The sequence below is a fragment of the Carettochelys insculpta genome, chromosome 16 (genome assembly GCF_033958435.1).
Source record: "Carettochelys insculpta isolate YL-2023 chromosome 16, ASM3395843v1, whole genome shotgun sequence".
NCBI lineage: Eukaryota > Metazoa > Chordata > Testudines > Carettochelyidae > Carettochelys > Carettochelys insculpta.
In genome coordinates this window covers 30436347-30464144 of record NC_134152.1, presented here as the reverse complement: position 1 = coordinate 30464144, position 27798 = coordinate 30436347, and the positions used below count along the sequence as shown (strand labels likewise).

The following is a 27798-nucleotide window of genomic DNA, read 5'->3' as shown; positions in this document are numbered from 1 at the left end:
GGTGAAATGGTCAGGCAGGGGTGCAGTAGCTGGGTAACCCTCATGGCTCTGCCCCATGGAGCCGGGGCCCCCCAGTCATGCCATGGCTTTGGCACGCAAGAGCTGGGCTCCCTCACGCAGAGTGGCCAGAATTCACTCTCTCCCCCTCCCTTTCTGGCTTTAACTTGGCCTTGGGAACAGCCCAGCAGGGACGAGACATGACTGGGGGTAACTCCCCAGCCCAGCTGCAGAGCTTATCCCTGGTTTTACACCACAGACATCAGGGGAGATAGGCCAGGCAGGCGCTACACCCACAAATGCATCTCCACCTTCCGTACATTTGGGCTCTGCTCCTCGGGCTCCCCAGAGGACCATGCGATGGGGGAACAGGGGTGGCTATGAGCCCAGCCTCAGAGCACGGAGATCGCCCCTGCAAGAGCCCGCGGTGGGAAGGACAAATCGGGTGGGGGGGGTGACCGTTTCAGGGTGACAGCCACCGTCAACCGCCCAGACTTCAGCACCAGTTCTGAGGCCAGCAACGACCCAGTGCAAATGCCCTTCGGCCCGCCCCGGCCCGTCGCCAGCTTGCAGGCCTGAGGAGAGGCTCTGTGCTTTCGGCCCATTTGGCCAGGGGCCTGGAGTGGAGTTAACTAGGGTGGGAATGATTAATAAATACAGGGCAGATAATTCCCGTTCTCCGCCACCGCCCCCCACAGGCCCCCCCAACCCCTCACAGAGCTTCCATGGCCCCAGGCACGGCACCTGCTCAGTACCCCGCCGTGACAGAGCCGTTGTAGGTGTCAGTGTGGAAACAGGTATTGTGAGATGTACTGGTGATGCTATAGGCAAAGTAGGCCACGGCGGAGCCCAGCGTCAAGCCAGTCATATAGGACACAGTCATAGTGTTACCTGGAGAGGGAGGGGACGGGAAAGAGAAAGCAGGCAGTTAATTGCATCTGACAGACAGGTGCTGGCTGCTCCCATTGGGGTGTCTCCACTCCAGCTCGTGGGGCCCGTCGGATGTGGGACAGAGGTTCCCAGTCCAGCAGGGGAGCCATCCCCCAAGCCCTATGCTTGGGGCTCTCTCTTGGGCTGAACTGGCTCTGTCAGAGGAACAGGGGCCAACGCAGGCGTGAGGATCCTGCTGCCCCGTGGGAAGGATGGCACTGCCGTGATCCCGAGAGCTCCCCTCCCGGTGGCTGCCTCCCCTCATGCTGACGAGTATCAGAGGGGTAGCCAAGTTAGCCTGTATCTGCAAAAACAACAAGTCATCCTGAGGCACCTTATTGACTAGCAGATATTCTGGAGCATCAGCTTTCGTGGGCAAAGACCCGCTTCGTCGTATCATGCTGATTCAATTCCTATTCTCAGGCTCCCCACACTGGCACAGACCCAGAGCCCTGCGCTCCCACCTGCTGCCGGGTACAAACCACGACCGGATGCACCCTCGCGCCCCTTGGGCTGGAAGCATGACCACCAGCCTGGCACCGGGTTGGGGGCATGTCCCAACACTCAGTGCCAGTGCTGCCTGCAAAGGACATGCAGGGCAGCCAGCCCCCCGGGCATTAGAATCAGGCCACCGGCGTCTTCCTATGGCCGTGTCCAGAGGCAGCGCTCCCCGGCCTGCAGCTCTGAGACAACCGCTGAGCCTGGGGGTATTGCAGGGATTACAAGGAACAGGCAAGGGACCCGAGGGCCCCTTGAGGCTGCTTCTTGCCCAGACCCATTTAATATCTTAGGGTGACCCCGCCGGTTCCTCTCTCCCCACTCTGGTCTCTCCCTGGCTGCAGCAGGAGTCTCTGCACACTGCAGAGAGCTGTTACGTGCGCCCGGGACGGGACCTAGCTCTATGCGCACAGCACGTTTTCCCCCACCAGGCTGGGGCACTTATTGATCTGGTTATGGGGCAGGGCCCCACAACACACCCTGAGACCCTGCCTTGTGACAGGCTCATGAGCAATTGTAAATGCTAGGCTGGCGGGGAAGGCTGGAGCAGTAACATGGGTGTGGCAGTCCAGCCTGGTCCCCTTCTAACAGTGGAAACCAGAAATGGAGCTTGTGACCCTGTGGGCCCAGCCAGCTCTGCCCTATCTCCCCGGAGGCTTTTCCTCCTACCTGCCAATTCCCGCTGCTCCGGGCTCACTTTGCCAGCAGCGAGGATCATGGGGACGCTGCCAAAGTACCCATTGGTGATCCCCATGAGGAGAGAGAAGATGCAAGGCCAGGCGGGGTGGCTGAAGGAGGGCTTCCCACTGGGGTACACGCACATTATAAAGAGAGGAATGAAAATCACTCGCAGACAGGAGTAGATGAGAAGATGGGTCCCTCGCCAGTCGTACGGCAAGGCAGCCAGGATCTACAAGAGACAGAGGGAAAGGTGCTTTGTGGGGCACAGCACAGCAACTATTGGAATAAGATCTAGGTTCATAAGGAGCGAGGCTGTTCAGGAGGACAGCTAGGCTGAGTAGTAATTCCAGAGCAAAACAGGCCCAGGAAACAAACAGGTCTCTTCTATAGGATGGTCAGGAATCCAGACCTAGCCCGTCCTCCATTCCCACCCAGAGCCTCAGCCCACGCACACACCGTCCACACCCTTAACGCATCGGCTCAACAGACAGCCTGGTTTTAACAGACTGATTTTCTACCGGCAGAGGAGAGAAGACCAACTCTGTAAAAATACGCACTGCAGGGGGCCAGGGGCCGCTCCCAACCCTGGGCAATTGGTTCCCAGGTCTCTTGCACAGCAGGGCAGGCTGGCCACCAGCCTAGACCTGCTCCTTAGTCATCTACATCTGGCAAAACAACTGCTACCCAAGGAACCCTGCATCAGAGCGTAGCCTGGGCCCGTCCTACCTTGCCTACGAAGTCGGAGAGGTTGAAGATGGCCATGATTAGGATGGGGAGCCACTCCCCTAGAGTGCAGTTGCGGATCTCCGACTCCAGCCCAGGAAAGAGGCACAGTGTGATGAAGTAGGTCATGGCTATTGAAAGCATGTAGGCCCAGATCACCCTGGAAACCACGTAGCGATGGAGCATCATGTCTGGAGAAGGACACAGCTTGTCAGTGTACTACACAACCCAGGCTCCTCCCTCTGCCAAGCCCGGCTGAGAGAGGAGCGCCCCTACCAGCTTTGCCCAGGACCAGAGCACTCAAAAGCACGAGGCAGCTCTGCGCCGAACAGACGCTGTTCCACCAGGCGACGGAGATATATCAGTCCAGAAGACCCCACTGGCTCCTGCCGTCAGAACTCTGACCTGGGACAGCTGGAGCACACCCATCTCCCACCCTAGACATCCATTCGCCAGACACCAGCCCCCAGACAGAGGACCAGAATCAGCGCCCGTGGAAACCAGAGCTGTGCAAAACCCTCAGCAGGACTTGGCTGAATCCAGCAGGGCACCTAAGCAGTCTCTCTGATTTCCACCGGACACTGAAGCTGCAGGAATGCTGTCCCCAGACAGGCTGTACGCCAGTGGTTCCCAACCCTTTGGGGAACTCTTCCCATGTCAAAGAGACAAACAATTCCACAGCACACCCCACTTTTTTCAGCTGAATCGATGGCTCACAAAAGTCAGCCCTCCCCTCCAGACAGCTGGAGCCAGGACGCCACATTTTAATCGCATCCCAGTTCCATGCTCCCGCCCTCCCTCGCTCCTCCCTTGCCACAGCAAAGAGTGGGGGCCGGGCTCCCTGCCAGCCCACTCAAAGCGGGAAGCAACATTTCATTTGCCTTTTGGAGAGAATGGGCTCCTGCAGGTTCAACACTTTCCTGCGTGGTGACTCTGCGAAGAGCCACCATGGGGGGAAACTGACTGATCCCAGGCCAGCCAGGACTGAGGCAGCCCTGCTGGTTGAGTGTCAGCTGGCACGGGGTCATCAATTACCCCCCAAGGGCGGCTCTGCAAAGAGCCAGGGCAAGGGGAAATTGACGGAATGGCACGCTGGCTGAAAACCACTGCTGTACACAGGCCCTAGCTGCAGCTCCTGGGAATAGCTTGTTACGCTAGCTGTGATCTCAGTTTGCACAACCCCTTTTCTCCCTTTCCCTGTGAGGGCAGAAAGGCAAGAGAGACTGCAGTCGCTGGCAGCGGTGTTTTACATCCAGCGCTTGGCATGTATGTTGCCTCAAACTCCGTGCAATGTGCCTCATGGGATGCCAGGAGATTACCACTTTATCCTGAAAGTTTCTCTGCCTCCACTGCTGTTCATCGCAGTGTGCGTGTTCCTCCCACCCCAGCAACAGCTGCATTTAGAGGGGGAAGCATTTGGGGCTGGATGGTCTTGCTAGCTAGAAACATGTGCGGCTGCCTGTAGAGCAAGCTCTTGAGCGACTCGCAGACACTGATGAGCTCAGGACATGTCTTCACCCACTCCGTGGGGATGAGGAGCTGAGACACCCAGAAAATAAGTGACTTGCCCAAAGTCACAGCAAAATCGGTGGCAGAGTTGGTGCTGAAGCCAGATGTCCTGTGCCCTTAGCAAAAGATCACCCTTCATCACTGAACAGCACGACAAACGCTGGAGCCACGGCTGTACTATCGAAAAGTAACAGCGCCACTTCAAAGAGCAGCCTCTGAAAGCCCCCTTAAGTGAGAGTGGGACTAGCTGTCCCTGCCAGCTAGCATGAGAGGCAAGTGCGGAGTGAGCACCGAGGAGGGTCTGGCCAGCGCAGTGGGTGAGTCTCTGCAGCCAGACTCCAGTGTCCTACCTTGGAAGCTGGGCCAGGTCCTTTTGATTTTTGGTCGAGGGACATCGAACCTCATGTAGGTGCCACTGCCAGCCAGCTCAGCTTCATGTCCCAGGCTGCCCGGAGGGGAGCCCACCTGCCCACGAGGCCGATTTTCCTGGGGAAAGCACAAGAGTGGTGAGGGTAGTGTCAAGCCAAAGGAAAGCTCAGCGAGAGGAGAGGGAAAGGCACAGAAACGTATCCAGCTTGGGGTGAGACCAACACCAGCAAGGCCGGAACAGACAAGGTCAGTGGCTCTGATTCATTCCAGCCAGGAAGGGCAGAGGACAAAAGTGGGGGTGGAGAAATATGAGCTATCGATGTATGTGCCACGCTAGGAGATCCACAACAGCGGTAAAGAGTTACATGCGATAATTCAGCATCCCGCTGCACCGGCTCACCGTTAGAGGGCACCACACACCTAAAAGAGTCTTGTCATCCCCTCTCCTCTCCCATCCCGTCCGCACAGACCCTCCTCCCCTCCCATCCCCAACTGTCTGCCACCTCTGCGCAGGCAGGAGCGATGACTCAGTGGTTAGAGTATTGGCCTTGTGAGCTCAGCCCGACAGAGGGCCTTTTAAGGGGCTTGGGCAGGTTAGAGTGGAAACAAAGTCTGTCAGGGATGGGGATAGGTCCTGCTGTAACTGCAGGGGATGGGACGCAATGACCTCTTGAGGTCCCTTCCATTTCTCAATCTCTCTCTCTCTCTCTCTCTCTCTCACACACACACACACACACACACACTGCAGCAATGGTAGGTAAATAAGAACTGTCTTTATAATGTCACAGCTGTAAGCAAGGAAAAGGGGCAGCCTGCAGCGACCAGGAGCATCCCCAGAAAGTGCTGGATCAACAATCAGGGGGCAAGCCCTGTGCTACAGCAAACTGAGATGCAGGCTCACTCACGAACATCCTCTGTACAGGGCCAGAGCACAGCATCCCTAGCCCAGCCCTCTGCCTGCGAAGCTGATGGAGCTGCACTGCTAATACCCCTCAGCAGGGCCTTGTGTGCCAGAGGGACCCTGGTGAGAAGCAAATCCCAGGTTTCATGCTTAACAGCTGACACCCCAGCGGGAGCTGCTCAGGTTGGCCCAGCTTGCAGCTTTGCTGGGTCTGAGGGCCGAGGCTGCGCTCCAGGTTCTAACTCAGCTCCAGATTCTCCACGCTCGGGCTGCTGGGAGCAAGCCGGCGTTTCTTTGTACCATGAGACCCCTTCCCATTTAGCTTCCCCAGCACATCAGCCCAAAGCCCGCAGCAGGAGGCCCAGGTCAGAGGCAGCAGAACCCCGGCGAGCCCTGCCCACGCCAGCCCAGGTAGCACAGAGAGGGAGACTTACAAACTGGACATCCTCCGCAGTGACGTCGTGGTGAACTCTGTATCCGGTGCCGTGGTCTGGGACCCCCCGGGCCTCAGCGGCACCCTCCCGGGCACCAGCGGTGTAGTACCGGACGAAACGGGTGCGCTTGACCACCAGGTGGAGAATGAAGCACATGAGCTCTATGCCGATGGAGATGAAGAAGAAGATGATGGTGTTCTCCTTCTCGTCCGACAGAAGGAGCTTGGTGAAAATGCGGCTCAGGGAGATGATCACCCCAGCCGTGCCTGAGCAGAAGAGAGCAAATCAGGCCCATAGCGGTGTGGGTGTGGGGCTTCTCCCAGTCATCAACACCAGCTGGAGTCGTGGAGGCATCTGACAGGCACCTGCGCCAGGGTTCCCTTCTAATTTATCTCCGCCGTGGGCAGAATAAATGTAATGCACACCCAGGCATGGTCGAATGTGCACCACCAATATAAATGCACACTGCTGGCTGTGGGCGCTCTGCTAACCAGCTGGGCAGCACCTGAATCTCTCCTGGGCAGCCGCCCAAGCGCGCAGCTTATAGGAGCCACTGGCCTGCACCCCTTGGTATTCCCTGAGGAACCCCAGGGCTAGCCCTGGGCAGAGTTACAAAGCAGACTTGTCATACCACTCCATGGAACCGGAAGGGATGGGGCCAGCCAAGCTGAGTGCTGCTTATGGCTGTCTTTCTGACCCACAAGCCCACCAGAACAACCATTTTTTTCCTCTGTCTGGCATAGGGCCAGCTGGCCACTGAGCGAGGAAGCCACCAGCCATTTGGGGCATCAGTCACAATATCAGTGAGAACACCCCAGCCATCGTGAGTTTGCACAGCTGTCAATGGTAACGGCTAAGTGGACTCTCCACCTGCGAGTGCATGGCCAGGCCTACCAGGGTGTAAAACCCAGTGTCCCAGCCAACCGCTGTTGACTCTGTCAGGAAAGACAGAAGCCCCGGATGAGCTCCAGCACCTGAGGAGGGAGCAGCAGACTCCAGGACTGGAGACTGGGAGCTCGCTGGGCTGTCTGGGCCGACCGACCCCGCAACGAGGTCTGCTAACGCAGCGCTCAGCAACCTCTACCACCCCCGGCACACTTCAGTGCATGTTATAATTGCACAGCACACCCAACACATGTAACCCAAGCCCCATCCTCCTCCACCGGAGGCAGGCACCCCCAGCCCCCACAAACCCAACCCCTTCCCCCCTTTCCCACCGGAGGCAGACACCCCCAGCCCCCACAAACCCAACCCCTTCCCCCCTTTCCCACCGGAGGCAGGCACCCCCAGCCCCCCCAAACCCAACCCCTTCCCCCCTTTCCCACCAGAGCCAGACACCCCCAGCATCCCCTTGAACCCAACCCCCTTCCCCCCTGCTGGAGCCAGGCACCCCCAGACACCCACTCTAACCCAACCCCCTTCCCCCTGCTGGAGCCGGGCACCCCCTGCCCCCTGCTCTAACCCAACCCCTTCCCCCTGCTGGAGCCAGGCATCCCCTACCCCCTGCTCTAACCCAACCCCGCCCTCACCGGACCCAGGTATCCCCAGCCCCCCCAACCCAACCTCCCCACCTGCCGGAGCCACACCCCCCCTGCCCCCCAGTCTAACCCAACCCCCCCACCCACAAGAGCCAGGCACCCCCAGCCCTGCACTCTAACCCAACCCCCTTCCCCCCGCCAGAGCCAGGCACCCCCTGCCCCCCACTCTAACCCAACCCCCCCCTCCACCAGAGCCAGGTATCCCCAGCGCCCCCCCCAACCCCCCCCGCCGGAGCCAGGCACCCCCAGCCCCCCTCCGCTTCAACTCGACACCAGCTCACTAGAGCCACCCCTGCCCCAGAGGCGCCATGTGCCCCTCGCCTCCAAGCGGCAGGCGGGCGCGTGCGCACAGCGGCGGCCAGTGCCCCCGGAGCGCTGTTCTGAGGCACAGCGAGAGCTGCTGCGCTTGCGTGGCGCTGTTCTAAGGCGGTCCCTGCCAGGCGTGGAGGCCTCTGCTATGTCTGTTGAAAGATGGGCTGCAACCAAGCTACAGCAGAGCCTCCTCTGCTACCCCACACGCTGCCATGCCAGCTCCCCTCTACAGCAGGTGCGGACGCACCCGAGCCAGCGTGCATCTAGCTAGCTTGGGCGGCAACCACAGTGAAGCACCGGCTTCCCCAGGGATGAGCTCCAGGGCGAGGCAGTGCCCCCGGCGAGCTCGCCCAGTCTGCACCGACATGCGGCCACTGCAGTGAGCGGCTCTCCAGCTAGCTAGACTCAGGCGTGTTGGGGGGGGCGGTGTCTGCATCCACCACAATCACACCACCCAGCGCATGCCTCCCATCCGGACACAGAGGTCACCTCTCTCCACAGCATCTTCCCCAGGAGCCTGACGTAGGGATTGAGGGAGCCCAGTCTGTACTGGCGCAGGGTGCTCGTGGCTCCTGCGGATGGAGCCGTGCTAAGGAAAGCGGCAGCCCAGGCTAGCCGCCCCAAGCACAAACCACCTCAGCCCTGGGGGTACGCACTCAGGATGTGACCATGGCTAGCGCAGGAGCCGGATGACAGCTGGCAGTAGTGGGGATCCTCAATGCTTTGGTCCTTCTGGCACAGGCCAACTAATGATTACAGCTAGAACAGGACAACTCAGGGCACTGGGTGGGGTGCCAGCCAGCAGCTGACTAACGAGCCCATTAGCTAATCAGAAGTGCTAGGAGCTCTGCCAGCTGGCAGGCTTTAAGCATCCAGAAGCAAGAAGATACTCACTCTCGCCAGTCATCACCCCCTGGGTGTACCGCTTGGGCAACATCCCGGTGTAGCCGTAGAAACTGGATTGCTGCACTTAAAGAGAGAGGCGCACCAAGAAAGAGAGGAGAAGCAGAGTTACTCCTTGCTCACAATGCCACCAGGATCCCACCCCCACACAGCCCCAGGAGGCCTGGCGAGGGTGATAGGCAGGGTCCCTGGAGCAGCTGAACCACGAGCGGCTGGTGCGGTTTTCTATCTAAAGATCTGATTCAAGAAAGCACGTGCTTCACTTTAAGCTCATTGCAGCTGCGGGGGACGTGAGGAGGCTGAAGCAGGTCTATGGGCTTTTGTGAATCACAGCCGCCTTCTTTACTCCTGCCAACACTATAAGAAACAAGCACACTCTAGCGCTGTGTTTCTTAAACTATGTTCCGCAGAACACGGGTGTTCCACGAACAACTCAGGTGTGCCACGAGCACTTGGAGAAACACACTGCTGGTCTATATTTTCTGTGATTAAGACCAGATACAATGGTACTTCTGCACTGCTATGATACCCAATTAAATTATTCAATTTTACTTTGAGCATCTATGCTGCTGATTTTTTTTCTGTCTGACAAATTCTTTTTGAAGAAAATTTTCACGGGTGTTCTGCATAAAAAATATTGTTTGGTGTTCGGTGGTCTCAAAAAAGTTTAAGAAACGCTGCTTTACAAAGCTGCCAGCTGTCAGTCCTGGACACCCCCGGCTGGAGTGACCAGATGTCCCAGTTTTATAGGCACCGTCCTGATATTTGGCTCTTTGTTTTATATAGATGCTTATGACCCCTAATCCCACACTGATTTTTCATCCAGGCTTCCTGGCCACCTGACCTCTGGCACATGAGAGCCCTGGGTATGGAAAGCCAAAATTGTACAGGGGGTTGGAGGTGAGCAGGAGGGCAGGGTGTATGCATCCAAACTTGAATCCAGCTGTTTACGAATGTGAAGCATGATGCAAATAACGCATGTTCCAGAGTGTTAAACAGCATCATAAAGAAAACAATAAAAAAGTTGTAAACACGCCTGGGCTCGCTGGTGCTAATTAGCTGCCAAGGGCTGGGTTTTTATGGGACAAAATATGGTCTGCAAATAAAAATAACGCCCCTGGGGCCGGGCCTGGGATTAACAAATCCCACCGCCCAGGAATTTCACTATCTCAAAGTATCCGGTCACAAGGGTAAAGGTATTGGTTAGCGCAGCAATAACTGGACTGGAGGGATTTTGGGTTATTAATAATTTCAAAATGAACCAGAAACTCAGCAGCTGGAACAACAAAGCAGGGATTGAAACTTGCAAATATGTCTCCTCAGCTTAAAAAGTGACACTTCACGGAGCCCAGCAGGGGAGGAGGAAATCCCACCTGCCTGTTTCACCCAACAAGAACTCAAATTCAATTCATCGTCTTTTCTACCTGACCTCTCTGCTTGACGCTCGTATACCCCACCCCATCACCTCTTCCAGCAAACCAGCCAGTCCAGCACACAAGGCAAGGAGCAGCCACTGCTAGGCTGATTCACCCCAGCTCAGGATCCGGCACCTCTGACTGCAATGGCTAGAGCTGCCTGTTTGATTGAAGATGGGCTGGGTGAATACAGAGTTCTGGGAGTTGGGGGTGGGGGAGTTGTGGGAGAAGATGAAAACCCCTGTGGCAACACTATATGCAAATCAGCTTCTGTTATGCAAATGTGTCACTTTACGCAAACCAGAATGTTCCTGGTTTTCACTGGCAGCTAAGCATGCTGCACCACCTGCTGCGGATTACGGGGGTGTTCCAAGGAGCTGAGAAGAACAGATGTAAGTGACCGATAAGTAAAATGATGAGTGTGGGGATGGTCCAGGGCACAGGACTCTGCAGTTCCAGGCAGCAGCAATGGCCCTTCAGGGCCTGCAAAATGCTGAGTTATATGGACCCAACAAAAAAGTCCAGAGGTTGGTTCTGCTCTGCCCTGCAAGGAAAGAGGATCTTTGCCTGGAGGGGCAGTTTCCCCTTTCCACAGACACCTCTATCTATTTCCAAGCAGCCCTCGTACCCAGAAACTAGACTCCGCACCCCCACAGAGCTAAGGCTGGCCTGCCCTCCTGGAGCCAGCCTTCACATACCTGTACAGCCAAAGGCAACGACCCCTACGGCTATCAGGTTAATGGCGTACGCTTGCCGGCGGGTGAAGAGCTCCAACCAGACGTCGCAGATACTGACGAAGAGAAGGGGGCCCAGGGCAAACAGGTACCCTGCAGCAAATGGGAGGGAGACAGGAGTCAGAGGGAGAGCTGGAAGCCAACCTTTGGACTGGCTCAGGACAGCACCGGGATGAGTTCAGCAGCCCGTGAATCCCAGCAAAAGCCCAAGAGGCCAGTGTCAGAGCCACTGCTACTGCACGGAGCAGCCTGGAGAGGGAGCCCACCCCTGCACTGATGGCATCACAGAGCAGAGGATCAAGGGGCCAGAGAAAAGCTCCCATTTCTGTCCATCTAAGCCGAGAGGGCTGCAGACGTTTAATGGTCTGGAGGGGTGGAAGGGCAGCCTCAGCATCGGCATGTGGGTTCCTCAGGATGTTGGAGTTTCCAGGCAGCTGGAGGTTTGAGTGTCGGGATGTATCTCTGCCCTCTGAGGGACTGTGTGGCTGGAGGTTTGGGTGTGAACCCTGGATGCTGGGCTGCGTCTCAGGGACTGGGTGGCCTGAGGCATGGGAGAATGGATCAAGCTTATCTTTCCTTTCTGATGTGATCAGCCTGGATCGCCCCATCCCCTTCCCCTTGGTAACAGAACACATGGTGACGACACACCGGACACATCTCGCTCTCGCTGCTGGGTGCGGAAGCGACACTCCAGTGCCCTGAAGGGGCCAAGGATCTCTCAGTGCTTGTAGCCATTTTCCAGGCCAGACGGTGGAGAGGCGCTGGAGCAGCCCGCTGGGGGGCAGGGCAAAGGGGCAGGTGCCCCAGCGCTCAGTAATTCAAAGGGGTCTGGATCTCCCAGCCACTGCTGCTGCTACTGCAGCAGTTGGAGCGCTGGTCCCTTTAAATCTCTGCCAGAGTGACATGTGAGGGGCCCTGGGCAGCTCTAAGGGCTGGGGGCATGAAGCACTCTGGGTGGGTGCGGAGAGCTGGCTGCCCCTGCCACCCATGGCCCCTCCAGGAGCATGGAGCTAGCCCCCACCCCAACCTACCCTCGAGGCCTGCAGAGGCTGTCGGTGCCCCTCACAAACGCCAGCCTGACAACTGGCACCGACGAGGTGGGAAAATAGCCCCGATGACACGGCAGCCCCAGTATGCAGGGGGGTAGTCTTGGATCCCACTTGGACCCCAGGGTGGGGGAGGAAAGGGAGAGACCTACCCACAGAGATCCGGGTGTGCAGACTCAGCAGCTCCACCAGGGCGTTGTTCAAGATGACGGCGACCAAGGCTACCAGGATGTAGGTGAGGCTCATGTCAAACACGATGGAGGTCCCTGGAGAACAGGAGAGGCATTGAGGATGGTCAGCAACATTCCGGCAGCAGCAGCACACCGAGCGTTTGGATTTTACAGGATGCATTCGAGCTGGTGCTGACAATGGGTCTCTGCAGGCACTTCGGTAAACAGAACATGGGGTCTGGTGACCGCACTGGGATTTCCCCAATCCACCTGTCTGGTTTATTCAAGGGCTGCACCAGGCTCAGTGTGTCTAGTGCCATTGTTTGGGTAACTCAGCTCTGGCCACCACGAACAATTTCAGGGTTGCATTGTCTAGGGATATCCACAGACAGGAAACCTTCCCCAGTGTGTAGCTAGGCAGGCCGGGAGAGAAGGGTGTAGACTGATACCGCGTGGGGTGAGAGACCTCCTGGACAACACAGGAGATACCAATAGGACAGCTGCGCACTTTGTATTGCTCCACTTTGCACTCGGGACACAAACGTCCAGTCATTCATCAGGCTGCACTGGCGAGTTCAGCCTGGTAGACATCCAGGGGAACATCCGGCACCTGTAATTATCTGCACCCACAAGATCTGGGCAACCAGCAGAAGTCCTGTTTCAGAACCAGGCCCCCACAGTTGCGCACTTGGGCTGGGCCAGCCTTTTCTAGCACCAGCTTCTAGGATCTCCCATCACTAAATTCAACTGTGTTTGTTCTTGGCATTTAATGGGGAATCCTGAGTGCTGGCTTTCAAAGCTAAATGTGAATTGGAAATCAGCAGCCTGCCCGGGCTGACTCCCCACTGCCTGTCAGACTAGCATGCCCTGTTAACGAGGACTCTGACGTGACAGTTTCCATGCTCTGTCCTGGCTCAATGTAACGAAATCGAGGTAGCAGAGGCCGGCATAAGCCAAACCAGCATCGCCGAGAACAACCCACCTGGATATTTATGGTGCAAATAGTCCACATCTGTGATGAAGCTGTTGTACGGCAGGAGAAATCCAACCCCGGCTAGCAGCATGGCAAAGTAAATCCCATGGTATTGGTCCTGGGGCTCGGGGTCTTCAGAGGCTACACCTCAAAATAAGACAGAGCAGGTGGCAGTTATGCTGATGTGTCCGGTAAATCCCAACACAGCCCCCTACCGACAGGCCGGGAAATGTCGAGAGGCAACAGAGGTATTGTTCACTGAGATGAGGTACCGAATAGTCTCGTGTTAGTGCACAAGAGATACTCACTGATAGGGTGTTGCCAGGCCAAGAGAGCGTAACCACCTGCAGGCGGACGCCAACCTGGGACCTCCGGAGCTTAGTGCAGGTGGCTCTACAGCCTGAGCTAAAAGCCAGCTGGCTGTCAGCTAAGGCTGCAGAGGAGACCCATTCTTTCTCTGTGTTAGTGGTTCCGGCGCCACTCCACAGGACTGCAAACCACAGGACTTAGGACAACCCCATGTGGCAACACCAGCTGGGAGCTGAAGCATCAGAGACACGGCAGGTTCTGTGTCTCGCAGGCTCCGTTATATTAATTGCGACTGACTCGTCTCTCCCATGCACAGACCCGACAGAGCGCTGCACGCTGAGCGGCTCTCAGGGTTAGCTGCGGGGTGCAGGGACAAGCGCGCTGCGCTCCGGGCAGTGCTACGGGCTGGTTGCTCTGGCCGTGCCCCTTCTGAAAGCATGGAGCCACCCGCCCTCCCTCCCCCACTGCCAGGAGCCCAGCAAGTCTGTCAGCCCCCTGCCCACATGAGACACTGCAGGGCTTTTAGTCTTCTCAAATCTCCTGCACAGGAATGACCAGACTAGACCAGTGGCCCAGTTTCTCCGGGTCTGGCCTCGAGCAATGGCCAACACTGGCTGCATCACAGCAAGGGGCAAGAAACCCTCATTGCACAACTGTGTGGTACCAGCCAATGGGGAGATACCTTCCTAAAGATGCTCATACATAGGGGTCTGGGTACACATGTCCCTGTTTGCCTCCCTCCAGTTCCTAGCACAGGGCTGCTTCCACCTGGGGAGCAAAGAGCAAGGTTTGTCTGTCGCAGAAGTAAAGAGTTCCTGTACTAGGAGAAGCTATGCATCTCCACAGCGGATACAATTTTCACCTCATCATTGACTCCTTCCCAGGCCTACTTCTGCGTGAGAACCCACCCATGTTAACTCAGCTGGACTTGCAGGGGAACATCTAGGGGCCCCAACCACCGTGTACTGAATCTCAGCCCTTCTCAAAGCGCTCCAGCTGGCAAGCCTGAGCTATTCATCACAGGGTCTGAGTGCCACCAGGGCCGGTCTCTTTCTTACAAACTGCAAACAAAGGTGTTAAAGTCGGACAGCTACATTGCAGGGCTTCCCTGATGGCCCAATGCCCAGCTCAGCTCAGGCACTCCCTACATAACCCCCAGCCCCACTCAACCGCACCCAGTGAAGAGCGGCATTTTGACAGTGACTCTGGTGGTATCACAATACCAGGTCTTTGATGCGCAATGTACAGAAGTAATCTGGGGTGAAACAGGCCGGTGCCAACCCACGCACGTACAGAGAGGGATAGGCAGAGGTGCGGCTCTAATAAAAATGTACAAACCTAGGGCCCCATCCTCAGGGGGTGCAAATACAACGAGCCCCAGTGGAGGTGAGGGTCTGTCCCAGAGCTGGCACCTGCACAAGGGCCTCAGCCTGTGAAAGGTTTGTAGCTGACACTTGCGTAAGATCTTCTTGGCCAGGGGAGCGATTACACACTAGTTGCTTTCCTGTCATCTGGGAATACACTGCGGTCCTGACACGTCGGAGCACAGGGAAGAAATAATGTACCTGCCCTGCCCCCAGGTTCCTCCTAACCTTGGTATAATATGGCGAGAGGGGAAACCAGGCAGGAGCCCCAGAGGGGTCAGGCAGCGAAGGGGATGAGGTTAAGAGCAGAGACAGGAGCCATGACAAAATCACATGCTGCCTCATCCCTTCCCCAGGAAGTTAACCCTGACCAGATGTGGCACCTATCAGAGGAGAGCACAGCAGGAGGGTGGCAGCCCACAGCCACACAGTTGCCAGCCCAGCTGTAGTCATGAGCAGCAGAGGCTACCAGAGAAGCGACCTCTGTGCTGCCTCAGACATGCACAGCGAGGGGACCCACTGGATTGCCCAGTTCTCTGTTTGTTGGGTGGGTCCCCTGCTCCCGCTCCAGGGGGGGTTGGAGGGTTTGTCACCTCTGGCTGTTACACAGCCACACAGCCTAGGGAGTAACTCGTTCTCCCCGATGCTGCAGGAGACCGTCTGGGCCCTCGCTCTTCTCATGGTAGTTATGCTGAGGGACAGGGCTAAACAGCACCTTAGAATAAAAAAATAGCCTCAGGCGTTGCCCAGGATTTGAACCGAATCTTCTGGAGGTTTGGAAACAGTTCCCTGAACGCATGGTTGGTACTTCCACCCCATCCTGCGCTCTCTGCACTTCCTGGTCTCCCTTGGGCCTGACAGGTCACCACAGCAAAGTGAAGGCTGCTTGTGGTGTGTGTATGGCCCAACCAGATCTCGCAGGAAAGCCCATCCCCATGAGCTCTCCCAACCCCAGGAGTCAGGGTAACTGAACACACGGCCGAAGCCTGGGGGCATCTCCCAGGTGAAAGGCAGGCCAGAAAAGCAGGGTGCTAAGCGACACACAGGCTGGCACGAGTAGCAATTGTAACGTCAACGCTCTCTCCCGCCACTCCTGCATCAAGAGGGCTGTCTCAGTCTTCTGCCAGCACCGCCGTTTGGTGCCCCCCTCAGCCTTTCCCCCCGCGCGCGCTCCTTGCGAGCCAGGAGATGGGCCAAGCCCTACCTGGTTCCATAAAGGTGAGGACTCCCTTGGTCTGGTTCCCTTTCGTCTGCAGCTCCTCCTCCTCCAGCTGGTAGCTGTCAAAGCTGAAGCTCATCACCACGTTCCCCTCGGGAGTCACCACAGGGCTGATGTCCTTGAAGTGCTCGCCTCCTACGGAGCCCATTGTGGTTGATCTAAGGCAACAGAAGGCGGAAACGCAGGCCATCAGCTCACTCAGAGGATACCACCCAGGAACTACTTCCTAGTGGGACTGAGGGCTCAGCTAACTGATAGGCAGGGAAAGCTTTACCTGCCACGCACGGCAGCATGGCCACTAGTGAGAGAAGGGAGCTCTGAAGCCATCCGATCCTTCCCCTGCCAGAATGACCACAGCATCTCCTGTGCTTTGCCCTGACTAGTTTTTACCACCAGAAACCCTGGGGCTCCCAGTGCTTGCCGAGGAAGGCGTTCAGGTAATTCCCCTCTCCAGCAGGACCTCTCTCCTTATAATCCACTAACAGTTCCTTTGCTCGGTCTCATCCCATCTCTCCTGGTTACATCACCTGATGTGTGCAACATTGATGGGTGGCAAACAACCACCATGTTCCTCTGCCCTGGTGTGCTGCTTAACCCAGTGGTACATGCAGGTCCAGGCTAAGAGGTGACACCAGCCTGGTGTGATATCCACCTCCTGGTACCCCTCAGCACACAGAATCATAGAATCCGTGGGCTGGAAGAGACCCCAGGAGGTCATCAAGTCCAGCCCCCTGCCCAAAGCAGGACCAACCCCAACTAAATCATCCCAGCCAGGGCTTTGTCAAGCTGGGATTTAAAAACCTCCAGGGATGGAGATTCCACTACCCCTCTCAGCAACACATTCCAGTGCTTCACCACCCTCCCACAGAAACAATTTTTCCCTAAATCCAACCTAGACCTCCCCCCACTGTAACTGGACACCATTGCTCCTTGTTCTGCCATCTGCCACCACTGAGAACAGCCTCTCTCCACCCTCTTTAGAGCCCCACTTCAGGAAGTGGAAGGCTGCTATCAAATCGCCACTCACTCTTCTGCAAACTAAATAAGCCCCAATCCCTCAGTCTCTCCTTGTAGGTCAATCCCTAACACCAAGTGAGACACCCTTTGATTCACACCCAGGCACTGATCTACACCCACACCGCACATCAGCGCCGGCTCTCTCCATTGTCTCTCACTTACTTTCAGCTCAGCTGGACTCAGTTTCTAGGACTTTTCACCATCTTTTCTTACAGCGCTGAAACCAGAGCCAGGAGAGGCCGAAAGACAAGTTGGGTTTTTCCTCCTCATGCATCCTCAGCACCAGTAACACAGGTCTTAACTCAGAGGACCTTGAGGTTGCCCAGGCAGGGGCTGTTGTTTTGTTGTGTTTGTGGAGTGCCTCACCCAATAGGGGGCTGGCCAGTGAGTGGAGCTGCCAGGTGCAAGGGCAGTACAAATAATAGATGAATAAAAGTGATGACAGGAGAAGGGAAGACTCCAGCTTGTCTCTCAGCGTTTGCAGGGCTGGTGGTCTGAAAAACAGCCAGTCTTCCTGAGCCCGTTTGAGCCACACAGACAGATCAGGCTCTAATGCAGTATGGTACCCAGTTCTGGGCACCACATTTCAAGAAAGATGCAGAGAAACTGGAGAAGGTCCAGAGAAGAGCAACAAGAACGGTTAAAGGTCTAGAGAACATGAGCCGCGAGGGAAGACAGAAAGAATTGGACTTGTTTAGTTTAGAAAAGACTGAGAGGGGGAACATGACAGTGGTTTACAAGTCCCAGAAAGAACGTTACAAGGAAGAGGAAGAAAAATTGTTCTCCTTGGGCTCTGGGGACGGGACAAGAAGCAATGAGCTTAAACTGCAGCAAGGGAGATTTAGATTGAACATTAGGAAGAACTTCTTAACTGCCAGGGCGGTTGGAATAAGCTGCCTAGGGAGGTTGTAGAGTCTCCACTGCTGGAGATACTTAAAGCAGGTTAAACAGACATCTATCAGGGAGAAGCATGTGTCAGGGCCGATCTAGATGGTGCTTGGCCCTGTCGTGAGGGCAAGGGGACTGGACTTGTTGACCTCCCAAGGTTCCTTCCTGTTCTAGTGCTCTATGATTCCATGATCAGCAGACAAGCCAAGGAGAGACCCCACCCCCACCCCGCCCCAAATCAAGAACTTTATGTTAGGAGCGTGAGGCACCTTACAAATGCCTCCACCACGATCACCCTGCTAGCAATGAGCCACTCCCCTGTTGCATGGTGCAACATCACATGCATCTCAATTGCCACCGTCTGTGACTGGCCAGGCACCTGCGACTCCTACGGGTGGGGACAGATGGCTCCGAATATTTCCAAGATGCAGGTCCAAGAGCACTGCCTGGCGGAGAGCGATGGTCACCGATCGGAACCCAAGCACTGCCCTCAGCAGCTGGCCCTGACAGGAATGGTATTCTCAGTGCACCAAATGCAGAGGGTGAGCCAAGCAAAACTCCACTGAAACTAATGGGCCCAATACACTGCAGCCAATGGGAGCTGGAGATGCTCAGCAACTCGGAAGCTAGGACTGAGTCAAACCTGAGTAAGGCTCTGGGGACCCGGCCCTCAGGGAGACAGACTCCCTAGTGCAGAGACATCACAGTGCCACGATCCCACACATGGGCAAAGAGGCCCTGGCACAAGGGCAGGTTGGAGACTGTGGACTGGCCTCAGGTGATTTTGCTGCAGGGCGACCGAGAAATGCAATGGCTCCTTTGCTCCCAGTTCCCCCTTCATGCACAGCCTGGAGGCCGAGCTCTGGGCTGGCTATTTCAGTGGAGACCTGCAGGCCTGCCCTCGCAGAGCCTTGCATTGCACCCGTGTATTCCATCTCCTGATGCTCTGGAAGGGGACTTCATTACTGTATGCCGGGCTGGGGAACCTGCAGGTCACGGGCTGCCTTGATCCGGCCTTCGAGGCATGGGGCTCGCCCCCTCTGCTGGCAGTGGCATGAGCCAGCATTGGCACTCCAGACACTTGGGGATGTCGTTGCTGGAGCACCAGTGCTTGCTCCCCACTGCAGGCAGGGATGGGGAGGGGAAGGACCCTAAGCCTCACAGGCCCAATTAAGGCAAGCCAGGGTTGGATCCAGCTCACAGGCTCCCTCAACACTGCCCCCATCTCTCCCATTGGCTGGGAACCACATGCAACAGCACCCCCGGGCTGCGCCAGGTAGGTGTCCCAATCTCCTGTCCCCTCCCACCCACACCAGCCCACTCCCTCAGACCCTGCACCCCTACCCTGCTCCCGCACTTCCCAACCAGACCCCACGCCCCAGCCCCCATCAACCCCCTTCTCTACACTGAACCCCTCATTTTTGTCCCACCCCAGAGCCCTGGAAGAGTTAACCCAGCCCTGGGGGGAGTGAATTTTTCCTGCTTCTCCGTTGGGGGCCACATCCGTAGGTATTGTCCCCCTTCTTGTTGGAGGTCAGTGAAAGTTGTGCGTTTGGTTTCTGGTTGTTGAGTGTGACCCCCCCCCCACCCGCTGACTGATTTTTTCGGTGAGTCAGTGGCCCCCGACCCAAACAAGATCCCCCACTACCTCAGGCGGTGCACCCCAGCGAGCCCCAGCTGGTTGAGCCTTGCCTGTGGCACCTCCCTGTTCTGTCCGGGCCATGACACCCATCTTTGCTCCCAGATCTCGTTGCTGTCTCATCCATCTCAGCAGCTTCTCCTGCATGGACGCCACATGCAAGAGCGCAGCCAAGAGCTTTGAGCTGGGCTCACCAGAGAGCTCACGGCAAGCTGCAAGGGGTGCCATTCAGGTGTATCTCACCCAAAAGCCTCCAAGCCAGCGGGAGAGAGCTTCAGTAAATGAACCTGGGCACTTGCTTTTCTGTGTGTGTTCCTCGCAAATCGGGATTATTAAAAAGCCCAAGCCAGGGGCAAGAATAGGACAACTGGGGAGGCTTTGGCTCTGGAGCAGGCAGGCGGCTGGGCTAAAGAGGGCTCAGGGCTGGCCACAAGACAGCATCGCTGATTGATCAACGAGAGAGCAGTGCCACCGGAGAGACAATACCGTGCGTGGTTAGAGCAGCGGCAGGGTTCTACTCCTAGCTCAGCGACTGACTCATCCTCTGCCCTTGGGAGAGTAGGTAAAGCTCTGTGCCTCATTTACCTTCCTGCGAGGAAGATGATAACATTCTCACAGGGCAATCGTCCTGCTTTAGAAAACGTCTGCAAAGGCATTTCAGAGCCTCGTTTGAAGGCAAACTCTTGCCACAAACTGGTGGCCTTCCCACGACCTTGCGCTTGACCCTAAGCTGTCCATGTGACCAAGGAGCATTTCACCACAGCGAGAGACCCCCAATTCCGAAAGCACAGGCTCTGTCCATGAGCTGAAAGAGACTCTCTGCTTGCTCTTAGCTACATAGAAAAGTTTTGCTAAGAGCTGGAGATTCCCATTCCCTCCAGTGGAGGTCAACAGTGTGCATACATAACCCTCCCACAGAATCTCAGGACACTAGAACTGAGAGTCCAGTCCCCTGCACTTACAGCAGGACCCCTCAGCTACTTCATGCTGTCAGAGAGCTCTGTGATCAGTGGGACCATAATGTGAGGTGGCTAGAAACTCAGCATCTCTCCCCCTTATCATGGCCCTGGCTGGGATTCTGGATTCCTGCAGCAGGCAAGGGAGAGAAGCTGAGGTTCTTAGTAGGGGACCTCCGAGAGAATGGCTTTGCAGGGAGACCCAGATTTGCTTGAATTGACCATAGCTCCACCATTCCAAGGCCTGTAATTTCCAACCCAAAACAGTGGCTTCAAACCCCGAACCTGTGAGCCCAAGAGAGGGCAGCAGGGACCATCATGAGAGGCCACTTAGAAAGAACCCCTTTAAACCTAACAGGGGCTGCATCGCAGAGACGTAGCTCCACCAGCAGGCTCTAATCCACCCTCAGCAGGAGCACGCATCCTGCAGCTGAAAGTTTGTTGGAAGCTTTTTTTGTTTCTTTGTTTGTTGTGGTGAGTGCCCTGTGTCTGGCTACCACAACAAATGATGGCTCTGAAGAGGGAAATATCTACCTGCATTTCTAGAATCCCAACAGGAACGCAATGATTCCTTTAAGGGTCTGATAAATTAAGTCTCCGACCCTACCCCAAGAAGCTTTGCAGAGTTTGCAAAACTCCACAAGCCTTTTGTGAAATCAGTCCAAGCCAGCAGGTACCTTGAATACTTGTTCTTAATGCAACCACAGCTCACATTTCATCATCATCATCATCATCAACAATCATGGGCTCAGCGCCTGTTGGTGTCCGATGCCTCCTTCACTATTTCCTTCCATCTTTCCCTGCCCGAGGCGCAGTGGCTTAGTTTCTCTAGACTAGCACTACACTATATCATCTACCCATTCTCTGTGGGGTCTGCCTCTCCTATTCGAACCATCCAGTATGCCAAATAGCAGCAGGACCGATCAAAGAACCGAAAGAGGTATCTCCCGCAAGCATCGAGAGTGAGACAGAAATTTCGAAGGAGGAAATAGAAAGAGCAGTGAAACAACTAAAGAACAAGAGCCCCGGGAATGATAAGATCACAGAAAAGATGATCAAATGCAACTTACGTATTTAGGTCCTCAATCCTTTTAGATGAGCCCCTGCTTCATTTCATGCCAAACACCATCAAAGGAGCACAAGGCAGACCCTTATTTAACAGCTCTGTGTGCTGTGTAATGCTTTCATTGGCCACTGGATGTCAGCGATGCTTGACCAAAACAGCATTAGGTCCACTCATCGGTGGGGGGGGAGGGAAAAAATGCTCCTAAAAACAGAACCCTGGAGGAAGGGGGATTCAATGTCAGTCATTTCCTGTCTCAAGAGATGCAGTGCTTACTGGAATACCTATCCTAGGATTTCATTTCCAGCATTCCATCATCCAGAACTCTCCAATAACTGGCATTTTAACCATAAGTAAATTTTGGTTACGTTTTCATTAAGTACAGTATAGTGAAAGTAAACACAAATAAATACAGTATAAGTGTCCACTGTATAGTACTACTGTTGCTGGTAAATAAAGTACTCTGCATACATTTTTGTTTGTTTCTTAATATCTAATCTTGTTTTTCTTTAGTATTACGCATTGCTAGGTATACCTCTCCATTATCCAGAATGTTTGAATATCCGGCAACCTTCCGGTCCAGGGCCTGCTGGATATGAAAGAGTTTACTGTATAAAGGTTTACACAGAATCTTAGTCACAATAAACCAACAAGCTACATACTGGATAAATAGGGATAGAAACCTAATGCCTTAGTTAACTGGGTGTCATCCCAGTGTCACACAAGCTAATGAAAGTTCTACTGACCTTCTATGATCTGATTCCAGCCCCTCCAAACTTTGATTGCTTCCTTGAGCCATACCTATATTTACTTATTCCCGGAACGTGAATATGAGTGATAGGCCAGTCCGTAAGACTGTCTAATTCACTGCCTCTGCTTCTGACATATGTCAGGTTGTTCTTTCAGAGACTAAAATTCAGAGCAGTAACAACAGGATCATGGTGAGATCTATTCCAGCCACAATCTAAGGGGACTGTGTCGTCTCCAACAAGCAGCCTAGCAGTGCAATAGGAACAAAGCAAGTAAACTAATCAAGGAAACTGCAACCCAACACTGATCCAAACCGAGCATCTTGACCAGGGGCCTGGAATTTTTTGCCTGAACTTCCACTGAATGGAAAAAGGTTAAGGCAAAATCTAGCTACCTGCTTGTACACTGAACAAATGCAGGCCTCATGCATCAGCTGAAGTTCATAGGTTTCGGTTAGCAATATACAGTGACCTTGGAGTGTCACATTTTCCAGAAAATGTAATTAACAGAAATCTAAGGCTCAGTCACCTTGATGCACCAGAATTGATTCCTGGTCTGCTTCATGGGTTTTTTTTAATGTGGGTTCCACTCCATTTTAAAAGTGGGATTAAAACAGGCATGAACACTATTCTGCTAGGAATCTGCTTACACAGATACGTTTGGAATCAGCACCTTTTTGTCTACTGTGAGGTCCATGCTTTATATTGTGAGAGAGCTGTGAGACCAGCAAGGAGCAGAGTTTTGTCTGCCTCAGACAGGAGTGGGAATGAATACAGATCCTTTCTGTATTTTTTTTTTTTTTTGCGAAAGTCAAGCTTCATTAACCTTTTGTTAACACCCTTCAGCAGAGTAATGAAAGCAGCTAAAATTATGAAAAACAAACACTGCAAGAGCCACTTATCAAACACCTGATGCTAAAAGAAACAAATCAGATAAGCGCAGATAATGGTCCCCAGACCCACTGTCACGTCCGTTGTGTTGGATTTCTTTTTTTATTAGAAAACCTGTTCGGAGAACAAGCCGATTACAAAACCCTCTTATCACAACACACGTTTGTGACTGATTACACTGGACCAATAAAGCTGGGAAGTGCGGACAGTATACAAGACAGGAACCTTTGCTGTTTTGCAGGCAGTGCGATTCCTTAATAACACCAAGCCTGATCCTCCACCCAGTTGATTTATATGGGTGTGCATCCATTGACACCAGGGCACTTACTCCTCCCTTTACACTACTGTCCGCAGAAGAACCCACAGCCTCTTGGTCTAGTGACATCCATGGGGCCCCTCTTCCTGGCTCAGAGCCGCGGGGACAGGGCAGGCGGCTGAATCAAATCTCCTCAGGGAGATTTTTGTGCTTTTAAAAAATATGTCCAGTAGCAAAAATACACTAAACCCTGGGCCGGCTGGGTGCAGAGAGCCGCACGCCTGCAGGGGGTCGGGCTCCCTCCGCCAGGATCTGTCCCTTTCTCACCACAGCCTGCCTGGGTTGTTCACCCGCAGCACTGGGCTCCCCCCTGCAATGGCTGATGCGCTCAGTCCCTAAAGCAACTTCTCTCCCATCTCCGAGCCCGGCCGGAGCCCAGAGCCGGGCTGCATCCGCTTGAGCTCTGCTCAAGGCTGCGGCGGGCTCCGGGCTCCTGCGACTGAGCCGCGGGGGGGCGGGCGGCAAGGGGCCGTCAACAGCAGCAAGGCAGGAACCCCGGCCGGGCTGATCCCCACCTGCCAGCCTCCCCGCAGGACACGAGCCGCGCCCCGCCGGATCCCTCTCCCGGGGGCGCTGCGCAACCCCACCCCGCGGCAGGGATTTGCAAAGCCCCCGCCTAATTACAGTGACGGGGGGGGGGAGCAGCGATCAAACAGCCCCCCCCCGCCCCGGGGCATTTCTGGGGGGAGGCCCCAGGCGGGAGCAGAGCCGGGGTGCACCTGGGGCGCGGCTGCGCCCCCCCCCCCCCCCCGCATCTCCAGCCGGGCTCTGCCCAGCTGCGTGCGGCGTGCAACCCGCGCTGCCCGGGCCCCCACCGCGGGCGGGAAGGCAGAGCCCCGGCCCCGGCCATGCCCAACAGGTTAGCCCCGGCCCCGCCTTACCGCTGGCCCCGCCGCCGCTTCAGCGCGCCCTCAGCCCGGCCGCCGGAGCCGCCCCGCCGCCTGCCATCGCCCGACCGCCGGCCCCATGCAGCCGCTGCCCGCACCGCACCGAGGGGAGGCGGCGCAGCCCCTCGCCCGCTCCCTCCCGCCGCCCCGCCTCCGCTCGCATGGCCCCGCCCCGCCCAGCCCGGGCGAGCGGCCTTAGCGGGGGGCGCCCCCTGCAGGCCGGGTCTGGCAGTGCCCGGCAGGACGGGAGGGGGCTGCTGGGGTTACTCGAGGCCCTGTGGGACTTTGCAGCCCCCTCCTCAAAAACAATTTGGCGCCAGGCCCGTAAGGGGCCGCTGCCCAGGGGGGTCCCCCCCATCGCACCCCCTTGGTCTGTTTGGTCCCTCCTTTCCCGCCCCCCATTGGCAGCCGTAGGAGGCAGGGACTTGTTACATCCTTTGCACAGCACCTGGCTGTGGGGCCATGAGCCTTAATGGGAGCAGGCCCCACGCATGATCCTCATCCAAAAAGGTGGGGTAAGGGGGGTGGTCACATTTGGCTTGTCTCATGCCTCATTGTTTCACTTGGAGGCAGGAGACTTCTTTGCATAGTGTTGCTGTGCATGGTTAAATAGCGGGAGTATTTCACCCCAGAGGTGGCTGCATTCCAGATCGAACTGATATGTATGCACACTGAGCCAAGCCCTTTGGAAAGAACAGCACAATGTTACCTTCGTTAATAAATAGGGCCAACCCCCGACCTCCTCATCAACTGTTTGGGAGCAGCAACACAGTGGATGGGATTTGTTGGTGCCTCAGGTTAGCAGGAGGCCTGAGGCTGAGTAATACTGAGCACCCAAACTGCCCAAGTACCTGATTCAGGGCTTTAATGTGACACCTAAGCAAATGGGAGCTGGATTTGAACTGGAGTGGGCCAGCGTGAGACACATGGGCTGAATTTCCCCTGCCTTTCAAAGCACTGCAGCAGTTTAAACCTTTACTGTCTGTGGCCAGGGTTGGAGCACCTAACCCATGATCTCTCTCACATACAAAACAGAAATGCTGGGAAGACAGAGCAGAAACAGTTTCACACACATTCTTCTCGACCATATTTTGCTTGTGATCAGAGATCCCCACTAGAAAATGACTCTACTGCCCACCTTCTCTCCCATTCTTCTCCTGAATAAAACCAGCAGAATACATTCTGCTCCAAAGCCACTTAACTAAATAATACAATCTTAGGATCCTACTGCACCTGGGGGCTCTCAAAGGCTCAGATCAAACTCAGCAAACTGCTGTACAAACCACAGCGGGGGTCCCTGCTAGACATCGCTGAAATGCTGCCACTTCTGGGGTGCAACGTGGCAGCTGTTTACTAACACACAGAACCTGTACGTAATAGTTCAGTGAAGGGAGAAAAATTCCATCCCCCAACTGAAACTCCAGGTGTAACTTTTGCGAGTAGAATTGAAGTTAAAAAGTTAAATTGTCTCCATCCATAGGCCACGGCAGTGTATGATTGTGCCCAGAGACCAGGTGTGAAAGCCAAGGAGGAGTCAAACCTACACTCCAATCATTCAGAGGTTCATTGTGCCCTGGCATTGGGGCACATGTATTTACCCAATACGGAATGTCATGGATGGTCACAGACCGGGCCGCCTCCCTTCTGGCTTTGAGTCAGGAAATAGGCTCTGAGGTGATTGCTAATGAAGTTTTAGTGATTCCGCATGATGGATTCATGGCCCTGCAGTCTGAGTAAATGGCAAGCCCATGTCATTGCCAAGGGAGCTTGGCACTCACTCACAGGGCTTTCCCACCACTTGGGTTTGGTTTCCGCAGCTCCCTTGGTCTGCTGAGACAGCAGATGGAAGTGGAATGGGGCCGGCGAAGCTGTAGCCCCTGGGGAAAGACACCCGAAAACGGCACAGGCATGCAGAAGTGGGAAGGAAACAGGGCGAGACAGGCGGAATGGGACTGAGTGCGTGGAAAGAGGGACAGAGGCCTTGGATGGAGCGAACGAAGCTCAAACTGGACCAGAGCTGGAATGGGTTAATGGCTAGACCTGGGAAAGGGGGCCAAAGCCAGCTCCACTCTGCAACATCTGCCAGGGACATCAAGCTGGGAGAAGTCTCCTTTAGCAAGCCTGCATGAAAAGGGGCTTTGCAATGCTTGCTTTGATTTCTTCAGGGGCTAAAAGCAGCACTCCGTGGTACCTTCTGGCTGACCCCAGGCACGGAAGGAAGAGGCATCCGACAGCAGCCCTGATGCACCAGCCCCTTCCCATGCTGTGGAAGGATTGGCTGTTGACTGATAAGGTCTGGCCATCAAGTGCAAACTTCCCTGGGGGAAAGACAGAGCAGTCCTGAGGGCTGAAATCATTGGAGCCAACCGTGTTACATCTACTCTGCTCATTGCACTTTGCTCCTTGTAACTGAGGGCCCCTGGGGCCTGGGTGTCTCGAAAGTCTCACCTAGCATCTCCTGGGGGGGCACTGCTGCTGCCTTTGATTGGTACCTGCATACGTTTGGCCAGGGCACTTCATCCTCAGGCAATGGCCTCCATCTCTCAGCCTGAGGTAATTACTCTCCATAAAGGGTTGTTTGGGGTGTTCTGCTGGGCTGTAGTGTAGAAGGCTCCGCTTGCTTGCTCAGAACTGGAGGACTGGAGAGACCCTTTCAAACACAGGCAAAAAGGTGCAGGACCACCAACGGTGGAGCTATTGGAGAGCATTTCATGCATGCCCTAGTGGGACAACTCAGCTTTCCTGCAGGGGAGGAAATATGTCTGCGGATGGGGAACCTCCACCCTCCTACATTCTCTCCTGTGCAGGACAGGGTGCAGTTTAAACCAGGGTTAAAGTAAAACACAGGCTGGTTTATTGGATGTGCCCCTCATGGCCGGCAGTCTACCTGAAACAAAGCCTCCCAAAGAACCTGTCCCAGCATGAGCATGTAAGGAGTTGGCTCCACTTTGGCTGCTCCAAATCTTTGATGGAGGGCACAGAATGGGATGTCCTTTCAGGATATCACACATTCAGACTTATTGGTTTCGGCCTACGGTAGCAAACAACACACGCTGGAGCAGGGGTGGGCAATAATTTTTTATTGGGGCCACTCTAAAATTTGCTAAGTGGTCAAAGGCTGCGCTTTTCTGTGATATTAATGGAGTGGGATTCTGGGAAGGAGACTGGATGAAGGAGGGGGTTGTGGCTTGGGGCAGGGGATTAGAGTGCAATTGTCTGGGAGAGGGTTGGGTGCAGAGGCTTCTGGCCTGGGGAAGGTCATTGTGGCCAGGATGGGGTACCGGAGGAGGTGCAGAGGGTTTGGCTAGGGAGTTGGGGTACAGGTGGGGGTGAGATGCCAGTTGCAGGCTCTGGTCAGGAGGCACTT

At 55.4% G+C, this 27798-nt stretch overlaps 1 protein-coding gene across 1 annotated transcript; it reads right to left on the bottom strand.

Annotated features, from left to right (window-relative positions):
• Positions 1-745: 745 nt before the first annotated feature.
• Positions 746-21613, bottom strand: SLC29A4 (solute carrier family 29 member 4). Its single transcript, XM_075010813.1, has 12 exons — positions 21596-21613; positions 18310-18433; positions 16011-16183; positions 13143-13274; positions 12143-12256; positions 10909-11037; positions 8787-8861; positions 6043-6308; positions 4689-4824; positions 2833-3020; positions 2095-2335; positions 746-888 (listed from the first exon to the last, which is right to left on the bottom strand). Exons 3-12 carry the CDS (start codon positions 16171-16173, stop codon positions 746-748), a joined length of 1587 nt encoding a protein of 528 aa, XP_074866914.1. The 5' UTR covers positions 16174-16183; positions 18310-18433; positions 21596-21613.
• Between the last annotated feature and the right edge of the window lie 6185 nt (positions 21614-27798).